Source organism: Typopeltis vanoorti, chromosome 1 (assembly GCF_054136105.1).
Source record: "Typopeltis vanoorti isolate ZY-2024b chromosome 1, IOZ_Tvanoo_1.0, whole genome shotgun sequence".
In the NCBI taxonomy this organism is placed as follows: Eukaryota; Metazoa; Arthropoda; class Arachnida; order Uropygi; family Thelyphonidae; genus Typopeltis; species Typopeltis vanoorti.
This window is the reverse complement of record NC_143549.1, coordinates 25,396,158-25,414,536: the sequence shown is the minus strand read 5'-3', so window position 1 is coordinate 25,414,536 and position 18,379 is coordinate 25,396,158. Positions and strand designations below refer to the sequence as shown.

Here is an 18,379-nt window from a genome sequence, read left to right as displayed (position 1 = left end):
CATTAACCCGGATTTATAAGAAAATTACTGATTTGATAATTTTAACAAAAAATAAATAAACAATAGCAATACACTTAAAGCGAATTAAAAATAATACAAAATAATGATAAATAAAAGATTGTTTTCAGTTTTAATTAAATTTGTAAGTAAGGAGGAATACACAAGTGATCGACCAAAAATCGCTCTGCAATCAACTGGTTGAACACCCCTGCCATATACTCACTCCTTTCCTTGGTGATGTTCCACACCAGTCCTCACCAGGTGGTTCTGTTATAGGCTTTTCTGGAGGCTTCAAATCTCTGAAGATCAGTTACTCCAGACACACTTCCATCCATCTCATTGAAGGTCTACCCCTTCTTCTTTTTTTTTCGGAATTTTACCTTCTATTACTGTTTAGAGAAGTCTTCCTTCCATCCTTTCAATGCATCCAAAGTATTTCAACTTTCTTCTGTCAATATATTTAAGGAGCCTTAAGTTCTGCTGATCTTTTCTAGCACCCATCCATTTCATCACCTTTCAGAATAGGATATCCTTGACATTCTTACATCGCATCTCAAAAGCAACTATCCCTTCCTATTAGACATCTTTAGGTTCAGAGTCTCACATCCATCAGTTGCTATTAGAAAAACAGTATCCAGAATTCTCAACTTTGTTCTTGTGGAGACAAATCCATCCTTCCAGATTTGAGACAAGTTTCTGACTTGTTTTAGCCATTCCTAATCTTCTTCTGATGTCTTCTGAAGAGCAATTCTTCACATTAGAGAGGAAATTTGACATTGTTAGCATTGAAAGAATGTGTGAGCAGAGCAGAATTTCTAAGGTGATATGGCCACTTTAGATTAGCTTTACATTAGAAAGGGACCCAGAGGAATACCAAGGTCTAGGTGGATCGATTTAGTTTAAAGTGCCTTAGATATGACAATATTGGAGTATTGACAAGTGATAAACTAAATTAGAGGAAAATCATTAGAAGACTAATAATAATGTAAACTTATTCATGTAGCACTGTCATACAGCCTGAACACCCTCATATGGGTGGGTACATATGAGAAAATTGATAATGATTAAGTGTAAGGTTATGCACTTGAAGAGGAAAAGATTGCAAGCTGTGATGTAATCCACAAAACTGTGCTGTAGGAAATAGATAAAGCTGGTGATGGTAGACAAAGAGTTGAACTTTAGAGGACATATTGTAAAAGTGAGCAAAACGGTTTATGGCAGTGGTGGCGAACCATTTTATGTGCGTGTGCCAAAAGTTTACAAATTGAGTTGCTGTTGTGCCAGCGCATGCCAAAAATTTACAAATCAAGTTGCTGACGTGCCGGGAAGTTTTTAGTAGGGGAAAATTAATAGAAAATTAATTAATTTATTTATTTATATTATATAATATTTTATAAATAATTATAATTTCAGCAAAAAAAAAATCAGCTAATGCCTTTTTATTCCTGTATAGGGAGTAGGTGAGGCCTTTAGCCCTATCTAATTTTTGGAGACTGAGTGGACAGTTCAATCTCTACTGGTACCCAATCAGAGATAGATGGCCCAAGGCTATCATTAATTAAGCAGCACACAGTGAAGAGAGACGGCTCAACATGTGCAGCCATCTCGTAGTCCCTAACCCTAACACAATATATTTAATGTCTGAAATAATGTGGATACTACGGTCGATTTTCTTCAGTTTATGGGACAAAAAAACCAGAGTTTCCGGGAGAAAAAACCTTCTTGCTCATGTCAGAGATTGACTAACTCGGGAACCGGTCGAAAAAAGCTAAGAAAAATTTCCTCTAGGCGCCGACTAGATTCAAAAGCAAGTCTTCCTTCGTGTGGTCAAGCACTGTGTTGTGCAAACGGCACATCCACTGAGCTACACAGGCTGCCTATAATTATAATTTTATAAATAATATTTTATTTTATTTATAATATTTATATATAAATTTAAAATATTATTCAGTATAAAATTGATTATTGTATTATTAAATTGATTTTAATGATGTTGGTTTGAAAAAAAAAAAACAATAGTGAGAAAAATGTTCATGCATTTTAACTCACCATAGAAGTCAGCTGAGCAGGGAAGCAGCAGAAGAATGTCAATTTGTCGGCGAAATGCTGACCGTATTTACTCGAATATAACATGCCCTTGCGTATAACTCGCACCCCTGATTTTAATTTACGAAAAAAGACAAAAAAAGTTTGCATATTACGTCAAACACGAAAAATGTTTAAACGTATTCACATCGAGGCGATAGTAACTTGCTCCCCACGGTAACAATGTGCCCTCCCCAACAGCCATTATACTACAGATACAAGAAAAACAAGTGTAGTTTTATTGTATCCCTGAATAAGGTACAGAGGCTTTTGCAGTCTGTGTAATATATAGGGAGGTCATAAAATAACTTTCTCACTTTGGAGGCACCTGTAGCTAAAACCAGCCAGCGATAGGTCAGCACATTGAAAATCGTGTATGTGGTCCAGGGGACCCTGATTCTTATGAATAAAACATTATTTCCTGTGAGGTCAATCACAACATTAATTTTATCTCTCGCAAGTTGTACTTTAAGTTTAATTATTATTATTCTTATTATCATTGTAACGTGACACATATCCAGCTGGAATGAGTGACGCTGATGTCGCTTACACTGTCAAAATGTTATTATTCCATTTTATCTGCCTTTAATGTAATTATCCGCTGTTTTCGACACTACCAGTGCCAAAATTTCCCCTATCGGCGACTTTTCGTACTAAATCTTTTTTTCTCGGAAATCATCTCCCCATGCCTTCAAAAGTCTCAATATAAAATTAGTCTCATTCCGTTTATTAGTTTTAGCAACAGATGCCCTCCAAAGAGGGAAAGTTATTTTATGGCCACTCTTTATTTCTCAACAAATAGTGTGATTCATTAGTTAGATTAGTTTTTATTCCAGCTGTCTCTAATTGCACTATTATTGTCCCCTCCCACAGAAACTATGCTGTAGAGACTCAAGAAAACCATACGATGCACTGAAACACAGTATCTAAGTAAAATCTATTGTCCAATTTTTCAATTACATGAAATAAGTGTTTTTTTATTGCATTTGAAATTCTCTATGTCATTATGACAGACCACAAAGGCTAACTTCAAAAAAATTCTACCACAAATTGAAACAATGCCATATAATTACAGTGACCATACGTCCTTTATTTAAGAGGACAGTCCTTTATTTCACTGCTCATTCCTTTAGATTATTTTTTCTAAAATGTCCATTTTGTCCTTTATTTTGTGAATTGAAATAGTAAATTGAATATTGATGCCAAACATATTTAAAGATGCAATTCATAAATTTTACCAAACCTGCATTGACTATTTAAATAACTGGGACAGCTCTTTCGTGGAAATGGAAGTATTTGCATGGGTCCTACTATAAGAAATCCCTCTGTGGGTGAAGATTGAGGAGAGTGTTTTGTTTACTTCCAGTCACTGGAACTTAAACATTATTATAAATGACAGAGAACTATTTGATGAAGTTTCGTGTATTAAAAGTTATGTCACCAGTGTAAAGATCGAAGAATAGCGACAAAATGACGAGTCTTGCGAACGTAGATGGGTTGAAAATTTTAAATATGCACACATAAACACATGTCTTATAAAAACATTTTAAAAATCGTTGAATTTTGCTTATGTCTCCCTGGATCTAATGCTCCCAATGAACGAGAATTTTCATTAGTGAATAATATGTGAAAAAAAAACAATTAAAAATCCAAACATTGAAAGCATGTGCTTATTCCAAATGGAACTTTGACATGAACTGTATATAGTTTCATGAATTTTTAAAACACGAACCTGATTTATTAAAAAAGTTCATTCTTGTGAAAAGTATCAAAATTAATTTTTTTAAGTAATAATACGATTCTTTAAAATGCTGTTTATATGCTTATATTTTACAATAAACGTTATAAAGTTTTTAGTTTTAGTGAAACAAATAAACGCAACCTGTTTTCATTTATTCATTTATTTGTTATGAAACAATTTCTGATTTTTCCTTTATTTTCTCAAAAAAAATGTGGTCACTATACATATAATGCATGTGCGAGTTTGCCTGCCAGCTCAAAAGCAAACAAGCAGGAATAAAATTCAATCAAGGGTTGAAACTTTGTGTGAGTTGAGCCCGCCAGTAATGAGAAGTTCTGTCGGAACGATAAACGACAAAACACGTCATGATTGTGTTAAAAATAAGCAATATATAGCAATGTTGTTATGACAGTTTCAAATGTTATGGAATTTGATTGAAGAGAATTAGCATTTCAACTCGACATTTGTCGGTTGCCTTTGTCTTTGGGTCGTGTGATTTTTTGTTAATACAGCACCAATCACATGCACGTGCTCATAGCTGCTTTCTCGTGTAAAACAAAATTTAACTTGTACATATTGTAATGATTTTGAAAATAGTTTGCGAGTGCACATTTGAAAGAGAAGGATGGTGAGAATGACAGGAAAAAAAATGTTAAAAAATCAGGAAAAAAGAAAAAGAGCGATTTGAAAACCATAACAGATGTTAAAAGGGATGAAAGTGAGATGAGAGTGGCAGAAAGAAACAAAATTGAGAGAACGAATGAAAGTAGAAATGGCGTGACGCAGAAATCGCAAGTTAAAAAAATCGAAAGAATAAATGATAGCGAAAAAAGAATGAATGATGGCGAAAGTTGGACGCATATTGGACTGAAAGTATGGAAACAAAGAAGGATGAATGAGAGGGAAAGTGAAAAGAGGGGTCGAGAGTTAGAAAGTTAGAGAGATTTAATGATAGAGGGAATGTGTCGCGAGATTCGGAAAGTGAATTGGATTGGATGAGGCAAGAATTGAAATGGATGCGGAATGAAATTAAGAGAATTCAGGTCAAAACTATTAAAATAAATCATGATGGCATGAAAGAGTTAACGAAAATGAGCGAGCGGTGTTGTATGGTGACTCCATTATTAAAGGTGTACTAGAGGATAAAATGCACAAGGTATGTTTTCCAGGTGGTAAAATGAGTAGAGTGATTGAGCATTGAATATGAGGTGGGAGCGAGCAAAAGAGTTAATTGCATTAATTGGTACAAATGATTTGAGAGAGAACAAAGAGCATGTCAGAATGAATGTCAGGAGGCTGCTTGGAAAGATAAAAAAGAATAGTGTGACAGGAAGGGTAGTCGGTATGTTGCCTAGGTATGATTGTGGTGAAATGAGGCAGAGAGCAAGGATTATGAATAATATTCTGGCTAATATGTGTGAGGAGATGGAAGTACAGTTTGTTAGAGTGTGGAATGAGTTTGAGGGACCAAGTGAGCTGTATGGGAGCGATGGACTGCATTTGAGTGGTTATGGTGTGAGTCGCTTGGAGAGACTGCTGCTGGAGGGTAGAGAAGTGAATAGAGAGAATGAATCAGATAGAGAGGGGGTTGATGTAGAAGAGCAGGAGAGTAAGACAGGAGAGATTGAAGAAGTGGAAATGAATGGGGAAGTGAGTGGTATGAGTATAGAAAATGAGAGAATGGGTGTGCAAGAGGAGCAGGGAAACGGGGAGGTGAGAGCATGTGTAGGCAGGAAAGAAATGGGATGACCAGGGATCAAGATGAAACAGATGAAATTGAAAAGGGTTCTAAAATGAAGAAGCAGAAAGGGAAATGACCCCAGTCCAGCATGGAGAGATCACATTGAGTGAGTGGTATCAGTGGAACTAGCTGTAGATACAGAAATCAGCTGTCGTGTTTGTATACCAATGCTAGAAGTATAAGAAACAAGGCGGATGAAATGGTTGCACTAATTGCGTCTGTTCACACAAAAATTGTTGGAATAAGTGAGACATGGTTAGATGAGGACGACATCCTGACAGGAATAGAGATGGAAGGATATGATATGTTTCTTGAAGATAGAAGGGGTAAAAAGGGAGGGGGAGTGCTATTGATGATAGAGAAAGAGTTATGTCCTTACAAGGTAGAGATGCAAGAGGGAAATAGGGCCAGTGGTTTTGAGACAGTATGGTGTGACATAGAGGTGAATAGAATCAAATACTTGGTGGGATGTTGTTAGAGACCTGGTAATGTGGATGGTGGTGATAGTGAAATGTATAGTCAAATGAGCCAAGCAAATAAGAAAAGGGTGATCATTATGGGTGATTTTAATTATGGCAATATAGACTGGAATGAAGAGATAGCAACTGGAAGTAAAGAAAATGAGTTTCTTGAGTTTTTGAGGGATAACTACCTTAGATAGTATGTAACAGAGGGCACACAAGGATTAAGGGGCTTGGATTTGGTCATCTCATCAGAGGATGTAATTATAAATGAGGTGTCAAATCATCCACCAATTGGTGAAAGTGACCATGAGGTGATTACTTGGGTGGTTGCCAGCAGTGCAAGGACCCCTGTGAAAAAAGGGTATATGTGGAACTACAAGGGGGGATGGGATTATGAACAGCTCAAGAGACAGCTTGCAGGTGTAGCATGGAATGATGAGTTAGCTGGAAAAGAGATCAATGCAGCTTGGGGGATTTTCAAAAACTATTTAGTAGATGCAATGTCTAAATGTATTGCAAGGGTGAGAAGGTTAAATAAGGTAGGTGTGAGATGGATGAATAAAGAGATTAAGCATGCGATAGAGAGAAAAAGGGCATTGTGGAGGCAGCATAAGAGAAGTGGAAGTAACCAATTTCATGAGGTCTACAAAGACCAGGCAAGGAGGGTGACTTGGTTAGTGAGAGTAGCTAAAGAGAGGTATGAACAGCAGTTAGCTAATGAAGCCGAAAAGAATCCTATGGAGTTCTTTCAATATGTAGCCAGCAAAAGAAAGAATGATTAAGGAAGGATGACATTGATTGGAGAAAATGGTATAAAGACAGCTGTTGCAGAATGTGTGGTAGAGATACTTAATGAGAAGTTCATAAAGATCTTTCAATCTTGTGAATATGACTTCATGGAGAGATTGAGAGAAGTTGATGATGGGGAGGAGAGACTGACTGTAAGTGAGCAAGAGGTGTTTGGGGAGTTGAGGAAACTAGATGTAAATAAGGCTGTGGGACTTGATAATACAGGGTGTTCGGGATAAATTTGACATATTTATAATTAATTATACTTTTCCGTAAGTTACATGTATTAACACACACTTCTCTTCATTTAAAAGTTTGGACCCTTCTTCATTCATATACAAGATGTCAGAAAGGATGGATAGCTGGAACCCACCTGAATCATGGAAGAGAATAACTTGTATCATGATGATTCGTGCCCGCCATCAAAATAAGGGTATTACGACTGCTGCCCAATGCTCCCTGAATATAGTAAAAACAATCAGGCATGAACTAGAGACTTGCAATGGTGACTACGAGGATGTAGCAAGAAGAAAGATCCCTAGCAGACGATCTGATTGCGTTCGTACAGCAGAATTCCTCGCAAATCTGCAGGAACAGGTGTTGAAGAACCCTGGCATTGGAATTCGGGCTTTGTTCGTGGAGTTGCTAACTGTAGTCAAGCCCTGGATAACAAGGGTAGCCAATGGTAGGCCGTATGTATGGCAGCAGGATTCTGCCCCTTGCCACACCTCTGGGAAAAGTCAAAAATGGTTGTCTGAAAATTTCTACGACTTCACCAGTCCAAATGTTTGGCCTCCAAACTCCCCAGACCTTAACCCCATGGATTATTTTGTATGGGGCGCAGTTGAAAAAGACACCAATCGCACTTCCAGTAATACAAAAGCCCAGTTAATGGATAAAATTAAAACAGTTTTTGCGGCCCTTCCCAGGGAGACTGTAGCATCAGCTTGTTCGAGGTTCCGAAGCAGAATTGAAGCTGTGATCGATGCTAATGGTGGTTATTTTGAGTAAATCTTGTTGATAGTATTGTAATTAACTCTGCCTGTAATGTTTTTTTGTCAATTCATTAAATTTAATAGATACAAAGAAGATTTTCTTTTTCCTTACGAAACTGTCAAATTTATCCCGAACACCCTGTATATCACCATGTATTCTGAAGGAATGTGCCAGAGAGTTGACACCTGCCTTCAAATATTTTTTTAATACGAGTCTTGCACTTAGTCAAGTTCCTAAAGAGTGGAAGGAGGGCTAAGATTGTGCCACTTCATAAAGGAGGTGATCGAACTCAAGCATCAAACTATAGGCCTATCTCTGTGTCAGGTGTTGTGGTTAAGTTGTTGGAGAAGCTTGTGAGGAATTCAGAGTTGGGTTGACAACAATGGTATAATCTTTGATGGACAGCATGGATTTGCTAAAGGGAGGTCATGTTTTAGTAATCTACTTACTTATTACAATAAAGTGACTGCTTGCTTGGACAGAGGAGAAGGATACACAGTAATATACTTGGATTTTGCAAAGGCTTTTGATAGAGTACCTCATGATAAGTTGACAGTCAGACTAGAGCAATGGATATTAGATTAGTGCATTGGATTGGAGACTGGCTATCTGATAGGTATCAACAAGTTGTGTATGGGGGATGCGATATCCAGGAAAAGGAAAGTCACTAGTGGAGTGCCTCAGGTGTCTGTTTTAGGGCCATTACTATTTAACTTGTATATTAATGATATTGGCAAAGATTAGGATGGAGATATTCAGTTTTTTGCAGATGATGCAAAGTTGGGACGAACCATAAAGAGTAGTGAAGATGTTATGGCCTTGCAAGAAGACTTTAATAAATTGAGTGATTGGGCAAGCAAATGGGGATGTGAATTCAATGTTGCAAAATGTAAGGTTTTAAAATTTGGAAAACAAAGATGGGATGCAGAATTTATGCTTGGTGAGAATATATTGTTGGAGGTAGAGAAAATAAGAGATCTGGGGGGTGATAGTGGATAAGGATCTAAAATTTAGGGTACACATTGCCAAAATTGTGAAGACAACAAAAAGACTTCTGGGAATGATGCGGAGGACACTGACGTGTAGAAGTAGGGAGATTCTTGTTCCATTGTATAAGGCTTTGATTAGGCCACACATGGACTATTGTGCCCAGATTTGGTCACCGGGTTTTCAGAAGGTTGAAGAGATGTTGGAAAGGGTCCAAAGGCGACTGACTAAGGTAGTTTCTGACCTCTGGAATGTTGAGTATGAGGAAAGATTGAGAAGATGTAATTTGCAGAGTCTGGTGGAGAGAAGAAAGAGGGGAGATATGATAGAGACCTACAAGTTGGTAAGGGGTTGTTATAAGATCAATGGTGGAGAAATTCTACAGAGAATAGTGGGAGATCAGGGGAGAACCAGAGGTCATCCCTGGAAACTGTATAAAGAGGGTGTGAGTAGGGGAGTGAGATGCAGGTTTTTTTCGTGCAGAGTTGTGAATGATTGGAATGCCTTGCCTGAGAGTGTGGTGTCTGCAAGGAGTTTGAGTGTGTTTAAGACACGGTATGATAAGATGTGTGTGTGATAAATGGACCTCTCAGATGAGTCTTTGAACTCCATGAGGTCTTGGGAAATAATAATAATAATAATAATAATAATAAGCGTATAAAAGGATATCACCTGTAAATCGTTGACGTGCCAGCAAAATTCTCGGATGTTCCACCTCTGGCACGCGTGCCATAGGTTGACCATCTGTGGTTTATGGGATCACTTGTTTGTTGAAGAAACACTGGCACTAACAGGAGTAAGTGACCAAGACAGTGACAAGTGTATAGAATGTCCCTATTGAGGAAATATTAAAGATTTGTGGTTCACAGAAATTGGTTGCTAGCAGAAAAGAGAGGATATGTAGAAACAATAAAGTTACTGAAGGGGTTTTATACCATTGACGTAGAACTCTGAAATGCATAACAAAAAAAGGAAGAGAATAAAGGGCCACTACTTGGAAACTGTGTTAAGAATGTGGATTAGCAAGATTATGAGGTATAGTTGTATGTTTTTTGCTTCTACCACAATAAATGAGCAGAATGGATTGCCAGAATTAGTTGAGTGCTTTTACGTAAGTTACATTACGTGTATAGATATTTGTGTGAATAATGATTGCAGTGAGTCTACTGCAATATGTCTTCAGGCTCCATGGATTTGTGCCTATGCAATAATAAAATTAATAAAAAAATTATGTTAACAGATTTTCAATAAGTAACTTTTACTAAATGATTCTGGTTCATAAAACTGATTTTTCGTTTTTTAATTTATGTTTTGTTTCAGGTTAGGTACTGCAGTTGTCACAACACTTTCAGAACTGCTTCATGACACTGATACATTCTATGGGAGATCACGACACCTAACAGCCAAAAAGTAAGCATTCTGTTATTCTGTTACTATAATAATAAGAATGTGCTAACTGAATATCTGAAAAAAGTATTAGTTTATAGGCAGCAATACTTCTCATCACAAAATTTTAAGAAAGATGTCATAAAACATATATATTGTATGATAATGAAAATACAGAAATAAATGTTTCTATTGAACTAGAAGTGTTAGAAATAAAAATTTAAATCTAGATCTGATATCTATGTAATGCCAAGTATTTTCACATGTCAATTTTTATTATTGTAGCATGCATATGGAGTATTTCTATAATTGTAACTGTAACATCATATTTCTTTAAACAATTAGCCTATTTAGTTTATTAGGTGATAGAATCAGCAAGCTGTATATGGGAGAGTAGTATTCCAAAAGAGGAAGGTAGGCCACTAGCATAGTGCAGTGCCCTGTTTTGGAACTGTTATTGTTTAACTTGTATGTTAATGATATTGGGACAGACTTAACTAGAGATATTGAGCTATATGCCAATGATGCAAAGTTGGGAAGAACTATGAGGAGGTAGAGCAGATGGGCTTCTCAGGGGGGGGAGGGTAGAACTGTCACTTTAATGTTACAAAATGTAAGATGTTGAAAGTTGGTAAGCAAGGTTGGGAAGAAGAATGTTGAATTAATGGGGAAATTTTGAAGGAAGTGGAGAGCCAAGAGATCTGAGATAAATGGTGGACAGAGACTTGAAGTTTAGGGATCACATTGCTAAAATTGTAAAAACATCACAATGGATTATGGTAGTGATGAAAAAGACTCTGACATGTGGAGCAGAGCAGTTTTGGTCCTCTTGTATAAGGCCTTGATCAGGCTGCATATGGACTATTATATGCAGATTTGGTCACCTGCTTTGCAAGGAATGATGATATCTTAGAAGGTTCACTAAGTTGGTGTCAGGGTCTGTGGTATCACAGTGATGGTTTGCAGAATAAAACAGACATCTAAAGCTAATAATTAACTAACTAAATTTATTTAGTTAATTAAATTAATTAATCGAATGAGTGGTATCAGTGGCACTAGCTGTAGATCCAGAAATGAGCTGTCGTGTTTGTATACCAATGCTAGAAGTATAAGAAACAAGGTGGATGAAATGGTTGCACTGATTGCGTCTGTTCGCCTAAAGATTGTCAGAATAAGTGAGACATGGTTAGATGAGGACGACATCCTGACAGGAATAGAGATGGAAGGGTATGATATGTTTCGTGAGGATAGAAGGAGTAAAAAGGGAGGGGGAGTGCTATTGATGATAGAGAAAGAGTTATGTCCATACAAGGTAGAGATGCAAGAGGGAAATAGAGCCAGTGGTTTTGAGGTGGTATGGTGTGAGATAGAAGTGAATAAAATCAAATACTTGTTGGGATGTTGTTATAGACCTGGTAATGTGAATAGTGGTGATAGTGAAATGTATAGTCAAATAAGCCAAGCAAATAAGAAAAGGGTGATCATTATGGGTGATTTTAATTATGGCAATATAGACTGGAATGAAGAGATAGCAACTGGAAGTAAAGAAAATGAGTTTCTTGAGTTTTTGAGGGATAACTACCTCAGACAGTATGTAACAGAGGGCACACGAGGATTAAGGGTCTTGGATTTGGTCATCTCATCAGAGGATGTAATTATAAATGAGGTGTCAAATCATCCACCAATTGGTGAAAGTGACCATGAGGTGATTACTTGGGTGGTTGCCAGCAGTGCAAGGACCCCTGTGAAAAAAGGGTATATGTGTGGAACTACAAGGGGGGGGGGGGGATTATGAACAGCTCAAGAGACAGCTTGCAGGTGTAGCATGGAATGATGAGTTAGCTGGAAAAGAGATCAATGCAGCTTGGGGGATTTTCAAAAACTATTTAGTAGATGCAATGTCTAAATGTATTGCAAGGGTGAGAAGGTTAAATAAGGTAGGTGTGAGATGGATGAATAAAGAGATTAAGCATACGATAGAGAGAAAAAGGGCATTGTGGAGGCAGCATAAGAGAAGTGGAAGTAACCAATTTCATGAGGTCTACAAAGACCAGGCAAGGAGTTTGACTTGGTTGGTGAGAGTAGCTAAAGAGAGGTATGAATAGCAGTTAGCTAATGAAGACGAAAAGAATCCTAGGGAGTTCTTTCGATATGTAGCCAGCAAAAGAAAGAATGATTATGGAAGGATGACACTGATTGGAGGAAATGGTATAAAGACAGCTGTTGCAGAATGCGTGGTAGAGATACTTAATGAGCAGTTCATAAAGATCTTTCAATCTTGTGAATGTGACTTCATGGAGAGATTGAGAGCAGTTGATGATGGGGAGGAGAGACTGACTGTAAGTGAGCAAGAGGTGTTTGGGGAGTTGAGGAAACTAGATGTAAATAAGGCTGTGGGACTTGATAATATATCACCGTGTATTCTGAAGGAATGTGCCAGAGAGTTGACACCTGCCTTCACATATTTTTTTAATACGAGTCTTGCACTTGGTCAAGTTCCTAAAGAGTAGAAGGAGGGCAAGATTGTGCCACTTCATAAAGGAGGTGATCGAACTCAAGCATCAAACTATAGGCCTATCTCTGTGTCAGGTGTTGTGGTTAAGTTGTTGGAGAAGCTTATGAGGGATCCAGAGTTGGGTTGACAACAATGGTATAATCTTTGATGAACAGCATGGATTTGCTAAAGGGAGGTCATGTTTTTAGTAATCTACTTACTTATTACAATAAAGTGACTGCTTCCTTGGACAGAGGAGAAGGATACACAGTAATATATGTAATATATATACTTGGATTTCACAAAGGCTTTTGATTGAGTACCTCGTGATAAGTTGACAGTCAAACTAGAGCATGTCAGACATGAGTCTTTGGACTCCTTGGAGGTGTCACGAATAATAATAATAATAATAATAACAATGCAGCCAAATTTGTTTATGTTTGAGGAATGCTGTAGTACTGTGGTGTATTCCAGAAAATAAATAAGCCTATAGAACATGTGGTAATTAACAAGTTGTTTGTTTTTTCAGCTCCAGAAAGAGTCTTTCAAAGCGCTCAGTCTTGGCAATAATTATGCTGCAACTCCAAAAGCATGCAAATTATGGCAAAAATAGAATGTAGCTTCTACAGCCTCTTGCCCCATATTGTCAGCATTATATGTGGATAGATGTAGCCAACATTTTAAAGTCGTCAAAGCCTCCAAAAAGAAACTTATCCTATGTGGAATTCACTGCACTTACTCAAGAATGAATATCATCATCACCAAAGCATATAAGGGACAATGCTACTGTAATACGTGATCACTCTGAATATGTTAAAAAAATGTCAATCTTACTCAGAGATCGATCATCAAAAAGTGCTCTCCTAGCCTCCTGAAACTATAAAAAACTTATAATTAGGTCTCCTCAAATTTGTGGGGTTGCTAAAAACACAAATGGAATATACCCTTGAGATCCATAGTAGACAGTATTTGTTTCTCTATTTATAAAGTGACCAAACAATTAGCCAAAAAGCTCTCTCTCTCTCTCTCTCTCTCTCTCTCTCTCTCTCTCTCTCTCTCTCTCTCTCTCTCTCCCTCCTTACTGGCCATACTTCTTCCCATGTAAAAAACTCTGTGCACTTCAAATCTTGTTTGTTGGATATGATCGTCAGAGACACTAATATCATGGTCAGTTTTGATGTAACCTCCCTATTTACTAATGTACCCCCCTAAAAAGAAACCTCAGAAATCATTCATAAATATATTCTGGAGAAGATAGAGAGTCTCTCTTTCCCAGACATATCAGCCTTATTCACCTTTACCATGCATTCTGGCTATTTTACTTTGCAAGGAAAACCTACAAGCAGATTGAAGGCACAGGTATTGGTCTCCCTCTTTTCCTTCCTTGGAAATATTTACTTTTTTTTATGTGATTCCCACTCACAAAAGGTTATAGGTCTATGATAGTATATTCGTACTTGGTTTAAGGATTTTTTTTCCATTGCATTAATTTTACAATTTTTAATACTTTTTTTTATTGATTTTTTTTCCTTTTTTTTTTTTTTACACAGGAAACTCTGCTCTACAGATCAAACGTAGAACCTTTCAAGCCACTTGAGGCCTTCAGTGAGCATGGTGGTGGTCTTGCACTGGGCAATAAATTTCATCTTCCATCTAAACATGGAACATTCTAAAAACAAGACCCTAAACTCTATTCCTTCTCAAACACACAATATTATTATTATTGTTTTCATTATTCTATCTATCTCTTCCTTCCATCTGATTTCAGATGGGTTGGGTCTCTTCCTAATGAGGAGTCATGGTAAAATAATGCATCCGGCATGCCACTCCTCTGCTGCATCCCTAATGGAGGTATTCATGACTGTAGTTTGTGTGTGTGTTCATGGGGCCTGTTTGCGGGATGAAAAACCCCCAGCTAAACTGGGGAAAACCCTACTGCCCACGCAAAAGACTGGCTAACTTGGCTATGGCTGAGGAAGATCCTTGAGTTACTCGCATCTCTGATGGGAATCAAACCTAGGACACTCCTTCCCCACACATATGGTTGAGAATTGCACAGCTGCTAGGCTAATTGAACAGACGTTTTCATTATTAGAACTCCAGAAAATCAGGGACTCATCAAGGGAGGCCAGGAAACCAAATTGTGTGTCCAAGTGTAGTCATATCAAGGCCTTGTAAAGAGACAAAATGACTTCCATATCCTTACATGCCAATGTTTGCTTCAATATCGCAATTGTCTTCCAAATTGTATTGCATTCTATGCTTTGTAACTCTTGAACTTCAAATTCCTGTCCACCCATAACTCCAAGATCTCTGCCTTCATCAGTTTTTCCAAGCATGGTCATCATGATGATGAGAATATATACTGGACAGGGTCCAGAGAAGACTTATTAAGATGGTAACTGGTCTATGGGATGTCTGATATGAAGACAGATTAAGGGAATGCAGTTTGTAAAGCCTTGTGAATAGGAGAAAGAAAGAGAGACGATATGATTGAGACATTTAAGTTGGTAAAAGATTGTTACTGGATTAATGCAGAAGAAAGTTTTCATGAAATGGGAGAAGGGAGTAGAACAAAGAGATTGAAAAATGTATGAGGAGGGCGTGAGTAGAGGCATAAGGAGCAGGTGAGTGAAATGCATTGTCTGACATTGTAGTGAATGCAGATACATTGAATGAGTTTAAAGCACAGTTTGATGGGTTTTGTATGTAACAGTGTGTACCTCCCATGATGAGTCTTTTGACTCCATGGTGGTCTGGTGTTAATAATAATAATAATCCCACCAATATAATATGATATTGGATCATCATGCCAAATAGCATATCTGATTGTCCTGCCTATCTTTGCATCATCAGCAAACAATTGGAGATCTGTCAGGCCCTTTCAAATATATAATTGATATATACATAAAAAAAACAATGGTCCCAGGAATCCTTGGGGTGCATTATTGGTCACCTTAAATCTTCCAGCTTCACCCCTGTATACCACTTTCTGATACCTGTTCATCAGCTACCCACTTATCCAAGCTGATAGTTTACATTCCATTTCCATATTTTCCAGTTTACACAATGCCCTTTATGTGATATCCTATCAAATACCTTAGCAAAGTCCAACAGCATCATAGAGTATTTATTCCTATTACTTAACTCAGCTGTAACATTATTATAAAATATGAGCATATTGCTCATATTTTATATCCCTTTAGTAAACCCATGCTGTTCCTTGCAAAGAATAGCTTCTTTGTTCATCCATTTCTGTATGCAAGTTTTACTAACTTTTTTAAAATCACAACCACTCAAGAGATAAACTGATACATTTATAGTTTAAAATCCCCATCAGTTTTTGCAGCACCCTTGTGCAATGGGACTATCATACATTCTTTCCTGAAATAAGACTCAAATTTTATAAACATGTCAAGGCCTAGCCAGTTCGGTTGTGCCTTCCTTTAGCATACACACTGATATCCTGTCTGTCCATATTGCTAAATTTTTATCTAGGTTATGCAATGCAAAATAGATTAGGCATAACCTGACACTTTGGTTATCTGGCTACCAGATCCTTATCCTTTTCAATATAAAGAAAACGTACTCATACTGGTAGGTACATCAACCTATCACTCGTATGGTGCTATCAAAACCTTAGCAAACAGAGCTAGAAAACCATCTGCTTACATCATAACAGCCTCTGCATGGAAATCATCAGATGCAGGAAACATTTTTATTCAATGTCTTTCCCCTTAACAAAATCAACAGAGTTCTCTGCCCATCCATCCCAACCAACTTTTCTCCCCTCCCCCAAAAAGGGCATAACATAAATATGTCCTTCAGACTTAACCAAAAACTAGCTACATAAAGATCTTCTCCACCATCTGGACCATTCTAGAGTCTATAGTATCTTTTGTTCTTGCAAGTTTAAATGCTTTGGACAAACAGGAAGAACTGCCAACAGCCATTTGGAAGAACACAGAAAATATGTCCCTCCTCTACACCACTCATTCCATGGTAACAGACCATGGATCACCCAATCCAATGAAAGAAAGTTTGCAGAAACAGATAACTGATAGCCAGAGAGACTCTGGAATTTGACAGCACCATAACATTCCCCAAATGTAAATGCATTTTGCTGCATCACACTACCAAAAATCTGAGAGATCATCATTTTGAGACCTTCAACAAGAACATATCGCTGCACCCACAATACTGTAGGAGCTCACCATTACAATCAGTGTGTGCATGTGCTTATTATATTTCTTTGTGCTCATGAAGATGTCTTGGTGTATTCCATGAAACATCAACATCCGGGCATCCATACTAGGTTTATGATAGGTGGATAGATTGAGGGAATGCACCTTGTAGAGCCTTGTGAATAGAAGGAGAAGAATATTATGATTGAGATGTATGAGTTGGTGATGTCTCTTAATGTGAAGGTGATATTTCATAATGCAGAGGAAGATAGGGGTAGAACAACATAGGGGCAGATTGAGATGTATTGGTGAGGTCTTATACCAGATTAATGTGGAGGCGATTTTCATAGTGTAGAGCAGTGTTTCCCAAATTTTTCCTGATGAAACACTTCACAAATCCTGAGATTTTCATGGAACACCTTGGTTATTTTGTAATGTATTAATAATTAATTATGGCATGATCATAAAGAGTATTAGTACACTTATGCAGGCCCAGCTGGTGGCGTGTGTGAAGTGTGCAATATACACAGGTGCCACAGAAGAAAAGGCGCCCAAAAGATGTAAAAAAATATGAGATAAGAAGTTAAACAAACAATGAATGGTACATATAATTATGAATGTATGTCATCTTCCGTTCGGGCCCCTTCAGATCTTCCCGGAAATGAACAAATAAATTCTGAAATTGTATCCTGGACCCGATTATATCACTATGATTTTTGATTAATATTTACGAAAATATACCTAAAATAGTTCTTTATTTTTTGATGTATCATCTGGAAGTGTCTAATTATAGACCAGTTTGTGTGTCACCAGTAGTTAGTAAGATCTTGGAGAAAGTAGTGAAGGACCATATACAGCATTGGGCAGATGAGGGTAATGTTATATGTGAGAGTCAACATGGATTTGTGAAGGGGTGCTCTTGTTTTAGCAATATGCTAGCCTTTTATGAAAGCATATGGGAGGAGTTATACTGGAGAAAGTAGGGGAGACAAGAGATCTAGGGTTGATGACTGATAGAAACCTGAAATTTAGGGGACATATTGCAAAGGTGGCAAAGGAAACACAGAGGATTGCTGCAATAATGAGTTACAAGAGCATTAGATAAGGGAAAAGCATATACTGAAAGCATTTATGAAAGCATATGGGAGGAGTTATACTGGAGAAAGTAGGGGAGACAAGAGATCTAGGGTTGATGACTGATAGAAACCTGAAATTTAGGGGACATATTGCAAAGGTGGCAAAGGAAACACAGAGGATTGCTGCAATAATGAGTTACAAGAGCATTAGATAAGGGAAAAGCATATACTGCCATTTTCTTAGATTTAGCGAAGGCATTTGACAGGGTGCCACATGATAAGCTGATATTTAAGTTGCAGCACATGGGTCTGGATGTCAGATTGGTCAACTGGATTCAGGATTGGCTGTCTGATAGGTATCAGAGAGTTGTGTATGGTGGGGCAGTTTCAAGGAAGCAGAAGGTTACAAGTGGAGGTCCCACAGGGCTCAGTACTG

The 18,379-nt window shown here is 37.5% G+C and overlaps 1 protein-coding gene across 4 annotated transcripts in view; it reads left to right on the top strand.

Annotated features, from left to right (window-relative positions):
- The window catches only part of LOC150109845 (uncharacterized protein C12orf56-like), a 231,367-nt gene that overhangs the window by 107,630 nt on the left and 105,358 nt on the right, over positions 1-18,379 (top strand). For all 4 annotated transcript variants that reach the window (XM_090415354.1, XM_090415353.1, XM_090415357.1 and 1 more), the window contains one exon: positions 10,124-10,213. In XM_090415354.1, the coding sequence (XP_090271480.1) occupies positions 10,124-10,213 (90 nt within the window). The remainder of the gene's footprint in view (positions 1-10,123; positions 10,214-18,379) is intronic.